The sequence below is a fragment of the Porites lutea genome, chromosome 13 (assembly GCF_958299795.1).
Source record: "Porites lutea chromosome 13, jaPorLute2.1, whole genome shotgun sequence".
Taxonomy (NCBI): Eukaryota; Metazoa; Cnidaria; class Anthozoa; order Scleractinia; family Poritidae; genus Porites; species Porites lutea.
The window spans coordinates 2,964,313-2,970,137 of record NC_133213.1 but is presented as its reverse complement, the minus strand read 5'-3'; the positions used below and the strand labels follow the sequence as shown (position 1 = coordinate 2,970,137).

At 38.8% G+C, this 5,825-nt stretch overlaps 2 protein-coding genes across 2 annotated transcripts; both read left to right on the top strand.

Annotated features, from left to right (window-relative positions):
• LOC140923587 (adenosine receptor A2a-like) lies at window positions 1–912 on the top strand. The gene has a single exon (XM_073373663.1). It carries the CDS (start codon window positions 1–3, stop codon window positions 910–912), a length of 912 nt encoding a protein of 303 aa, XP_073229764.1.
• A 3,447-nt stretch (window positions 913–4,359) lies between these two features.
• LOC140923586 (adenosine receptor A2a-like) lies at window positions 4,360–5,271 on the top strand. The gene has a single exon (XM_073373662.1). It carries the CDS (start codon window positions 4,360–4,362, stop codon window positions 5,269–5,271), a length of 912 nt encoding a protein of 303 aa, XP_073229763.1.
• Window positions 5,272–5,825: the final 554 nt, after the last annotated feature.

Below are 5,825 nucleotides of genomic sequence, written 5' to 3'. Positions count from 1 at the left end.
ATGAAAGAGGTAGCAGATTTCTCTCCCCGCCTCATCATAAACGTCGTAGTCAATTCCTTCTCATGTTACACAACAATCATGTTGAACATTGTCTTAATATTCGCCCTTCGAAGGTCTTCATCACTGCCAAAGACTCTAAAAGCATTGATTCTTAGCGTGGCTGTTTCTGATCTTGGTATTGGATTAGTTGTCCAGCCTTTGTACATCGCTCGCATGATTATGCAAATACAACAAACTGACGACCAGGAAACTTCTAAAGATATAGATAGAGCTCTCCACCTCATAGGACGCACCCTTGGTTATGCTTCATTCTTCGGTGTCACTGCTATCAGCGTTGACAGATTCCTTGCTATCCACCTTCACCTCAAACACCAGGAACTTCTCACCTACCAAGAATTTGTGACTTACAAGCGTGTTGTAGCTGCAGTGATCTTAAGCTGGATTCTCAGTGCTTTCCTGGCTCTAACCGGTGTTTTGAGCGGTGGATATGTTTGCAACCTTGCAGCGGTGACTGTGGGATTGGTTTGTCTCCTTACCATGAGTCTAATCTATTTCAAGATGTACATAGCCGTACGTCGCCACACCGTTCAAGTTCATGCACAGCCAGCCCAAGCAGTGGCGCCGAACGAAGAAAACCGATCAAATTTTGAAAGAGTGAGAAAAACAGCAGTTGGTACCTTTTACGCCTATCTGTTGTTTTTGGCCTGCCATTTGCCAATCGCTATTGTGATCTTGGAGACACGGAGAAATGAGGTGGGGGAACATATGGTAATTTACACTCACACGCTGCTATATTTGAGTTCATCCCTCTTTCCTCTGGTCTACTGCTGGAAGTTTAGACACATCCGATGCGCTATCAAGAACATTCTGCGCAACATATTCGCAAGTCAGAATCAGATTCAAGAAGGTTAAATTTTACTAACTCAGTAAATCAGCCTTTGAAAAATGACATGACCTGTCTAGTCTGTACACTCATCGTGCAGGAAGTTATAACGGTTTTCCTGTGTCATATTTAAACGATAGACTTATTCGTCCTTTATTACATATAAAAACACCAAACGTACTGTAACTTTTGCTATTAGGTTTGTTTGTTTTATAAATTGCACTTTTATTTGGGTGACAAAAAATTGGCGGAAGTTAGAACTTTAATCTAAAAACAATAGTATGCAGATAACCTCGTACACCTGTAACCTATAAATTAGAAATTCTTAGTTTTCTATGATTATCCTTTTTGAATGACATACATGTATAACAGTCTGACTTAAGGTAGAATTTTCTGGCGAATCGATTAATAAACCTCACGAAAATATTAAGTTTAAATTAGGAAAAAATGATGCACGATTTGTTATGTTAGTACTGGGTTTAACTAATAAAGGAAAGATCATGAAGAGCATTCAACGTCATCATCCTTAACCCTTTAAACCCTAGGATCAATATTAAAATTCTCCGTTGTCGCCCCTATTCATTTACTATAAAAGTAGTGAGGAGAAGTTCATAAAATATCAAGCAAATACATTCTGTGTGATCGTGTCCTAAATTTTCAGCTAGGGACTATGCTAAGCCGAACATCCTTCAAGAAAGGAGCGACTTAAAGGTGTCTGGATATCAGATAAAACACTAACTGTTGTGTTTGATACGGCTTCTCAATGAACAATGATTCTTGAAGAAAGTCAAAGCAATAAAAGTTCGCAAAATTTTGTGGTAATTAATATTTTCCAACCTCCGTTACGGTAGTGATTTCCTATTTTTGTTTTCTTTTCATGAATAATCAATGAGCTTAGGAATAAGTTCAAACATTTATATTGTCTTGAGTTTGCTGTGAGATTTCTAACACATCAGTAGCAGTGCTATTTCACATCATGATATGGCGCTGAGAAGACAATTAATTTTTTATCACAAGGCAGACGATTACAAAACCATTTAGTCATTGGCTTGAAGGTAAATAAAACATTTTAGAATGGTTAATGAAGCCACGTAGATTAGCTGCAACTAAAATCGAAAATTAAAATCCAGCTTGATATAACCCCGCACCACACGCAATTTACGACTAGTTACGCCACAGTTACCCCAAGCTCCGGAGCGAGAATCGTTGTTGGGTAACAGAAATCAGAAATATTATAAGGGTTGGTTAGGGGATTTTAGCGATAGTTATTCAGGGCACTAAAATAAAAAATAAAAATACCTCAAAACTTCTTACCTTGCCTGCTTGTTTTATTCATGTATGATCCTAGCATTTCTGGCCTAGTCAGCGCGATTCTAGCGAGTTTTAGTTCTGCCGTTGTTCACCTGCTCTCTCTATGCGATGCTAAGACCATACCATGAATAAAACAGGGAGGTGAGGCAAGAATTTTTGGTGTATTTTCATTTCTATTTCAGTGTCCTAAATAACGATCGGTAAAATCCCCATACAAACCCATATAATAGTTCTGTTACGTAACAACGATTTTCTTTCGTGAGTTTCGGGTACCTGTGATTATTTCCTACTTCGTCCGTTTCACATTATTCCTAAAAAAGCCTCTTATATCAAAATTGAAATCCTTACCGGTGCACCTGTACGGTTTCTCTTTAAGTAGTGGGAGCAGTTTTGGAAGTATCAGCGCGTTATATCCTCTGAGAGGGCGGGTTGTGGAGGGGGGGGACGGGGGTACTTTAGGACATATATGGCAGTACCCCGCCTTGGGTTATATCATACATATAATTATACCCTTAATTCTTTTCACCAATCTGCTTTATAAAGCATTGATCAGTTGTAAGGAGAAATGTGATGCTGAGGTGTTCTACCTTTGACAAGCAGAAGGACGAGCAAAATGTCATAGAAAAAGTTCATATCAAATTTAACCTTGAGTCAGCACACAAGTTATTGTAGCGTGGTATGACATACTGCTTCTTTAATAGCGTATTACATGGAAATTGCTGAATACGACAAATAACGTACTTACACAAACAATACATTAACTCATGTTATTATTCATTCAAAATATTTTCCCGATTCTGATTGGCTAAAAGCACACGTTTAATTCACCATAACCAGTTACTCATGACCAAATTTGGAAGAATTTTGTGTTTAACGGGGAAATGAAGTCAAAAGTGCAGCGTTTTCCCAGGTTAAGGCACCGTTAACCGAGAAGACCTGGGGACGAGGTTGAGTTGTTTTGATTGTGAACTTGAAAAATGGCTGACATTTCACTCGTTTAAGAGTAAGAACTAGGCGAAAAAATAGCTAAAAACATGGCAAGAACAGCAAGAAGACAACTCGAAGGGCGACATCTGCTATTTGGAGAATATTTGCGGAGCTGGACAAGCCTAAACGTGCACTATCGAAGATGAACTTAACATCGATGGATCGATGGAGGTAAGCATGTTTTAGCCATGTTTTTAAACTAAGAATTATTTTGAATGAATAATAAAACAATTAATGAATTCGGCTTTCGTATCATATGAAGAATTATGGAGATCGAGGAGGGTCCGAGATACTCAGCCTCATTCATAAGATACTCAGCCATTAATTGTTAAATAAGTGTCACCTGGCAAAAAACAGGCGTGGACCCTGAGGGTGTAACTTAATATTACAGACTAGAGGTGCCTGTTGAATTAGTTTAATTTTTGCTCTGGATTTAACCCTTTTTTTTTTCTGTTATCTTAACAAAAGCTGAATTTTTGCAATCTACGTTCGCATCAATTGATTCACTCGTCCTTCATTAGTCTAGAACACGAGACATATGACGGTTGAGCTTTTTCCTTATTATTACATTGCACATCCTTACTACTCATAATTAAAGGCATCAGATGATTAGACCGCGCGTATTATCAAAACATGGCGCCTTTTCAGCCTTGAGGCTAGCGCTCCCTAGAGAGATAAATCTTCATTTTCTTTTAAACGAGTATGGTGATCTATCATTTTGTAAATTTTTCTTTTTTCTAAGATGAGCACCAATCTTCCTTCTCTGGAATAAACGTACACTTCAAGCAAGACTGTGGAGAATATGAAGTTTAATTAATCTTCTTGTTTATTCGTTTTTCTAAGGTTTCTAGGAAGGGCTTTAACTTTGAATTCTGCTAATGGAAACCATGCCACTAAACGAAACGTGAAAAAAAAAACAGGATCATGCAAACGACCTTAAAACGACGGATGTTTATTAGCGATGCGCTTTTAATATTAATTGCCTTGACGTCCAGGGGTTTTAAAATCTTTTAACGTCCAAATTTACCCAGTTCCCAACATATGATTCAAAACGTCAGCTGAGTAAGGAGGAAAGAGTAAGAAAAAGGCATTCTTGGAGGGAGAGAATCCTTCATCCGACGTCTTCCTCATAAACGTAAACTCATTCAAGAGCATTAAAAAGGAAGTTATAATACACAATGAAAGAGGCAGCAGATTTCTTTCCCCGCCTCATCATAAACCTCGCAGTCAATTCCGTCTCATGTTACACAACAATCATGTTGAACATTGTCTTAATATTCGCGCTGCGAAGGTCTTCATCACTGCCAAAGACTCTAAAAGCATTGATCCTTAGCGTGGCTGTTTCTGATCTTGGTATTGGATTAGTTGTCCAGCCTTTGTACATCGCTCGCATGATTATGCAAATACAACAAACTGACGACCACGAAACTTCTAAAGATATATATAGAGCTGTGCACCCCATAGGACGCACCCTTGGTTATGCTTCATTCTTCGGTGTCACAGCTATCAGCGTTGACAGATTCCTTGCTATCCACCTTCACCTCAAACACCAGGAACTTCTCACCTACCAAGAATTTTTGACGTACAAGCGTGTTGTAGCTGCAGTGATCTTAAGCTGGCTTCTCAGTGCTTTCCTGGCTCTAACCGGTGTTTTGAGCGGTGGATATGTTTGTAACCTTGCAGCGGTGGCTGTGGGATTGGTTTGTCTTCTTACTATGGGTCTAATCTATTTCAAGATTTACATAGCCGTACGTCGCCACACCGTTCAAGTTCATGCACAGCCAGCCCAAGCAGTGGCACCGAACGAAGAAAACCGATCAAATTTTGAAAGAGTGAGAAAAACAGCAGTTGGTACATTTTACGCCTATCTGTTGTTTTTGGCCTGCCATTTGCCAATCGCTATTGTGATCTTGGAGACACGGAGAAATGAGGTGGGGGAACATATGTTAATTTACACTCACACGCTGCTATATTTGAGTTCATCCCTCTTTCCTCTGGTCTACTGCTGGAAGTTTAGACACATCCGATGCGCTATCAAGAACATTCTGCGAGACATTTTTGCAAGCCAGAATCAGATTCAGGAAGGGTAGATTTCATTAACATGGTTCAGCCTTTGGAAAGTTAAATTTTACCGAGGAGATTCAGACTTTGAAAAATGACATGACATTTCTAGAACCTGTTAGTAAACACGTCGTAGAGGAAGTTATAACAGTTTTCCTGTGTCACGTTTAAGCGACAGTTGACTTTTGTTTCTCGGCCGATTTATTCGTTCTTGTTAACGTAGCATGCACCGACCTATACTTATAACAAGTAAATACGTAGAACGTGCTGTAGTATTGAATAAATGATAAGACTCGCATGATACAGAAAACAACCAGCTATTTGTCCATTTTCATCATCAGTGGCACTTCTTCTCAAAAAGACTCAAATGTGAATGTCTCCGCTTCAATGTATCAGCGCCATTAAGCTCTATAAAACAGAGTTAACATTTTATGATTTCTAAAATGGAATTCACAGCCACCGTGCTAATTCTATGCTTGTATAAATATATTTCCTCACAATTTTGCATTTTTCTAATTGTTGCATGCATGTCCTTAGCCTCAGATCAGCTCTTTAAAAACATTACGCTTTATGGTAAAATCCA

Bases quoted from the DNA above. Each gene is read 5' to 3' on its own strand.
- LOC140923587 (XM_073373663.1), top strand. From the start codon at position 1: ATGAAAGAGGTAGCAGATTTCTCTCCCCGCCTCATCATAAACGTCGTA.
- LOC140923586 (XM_073373662.1), top strand. From the start codon at position 4,360: ATGAAAGAGGCAGCAGATTTCTTTCCCCGCCTCATCATAAACCTCGCA.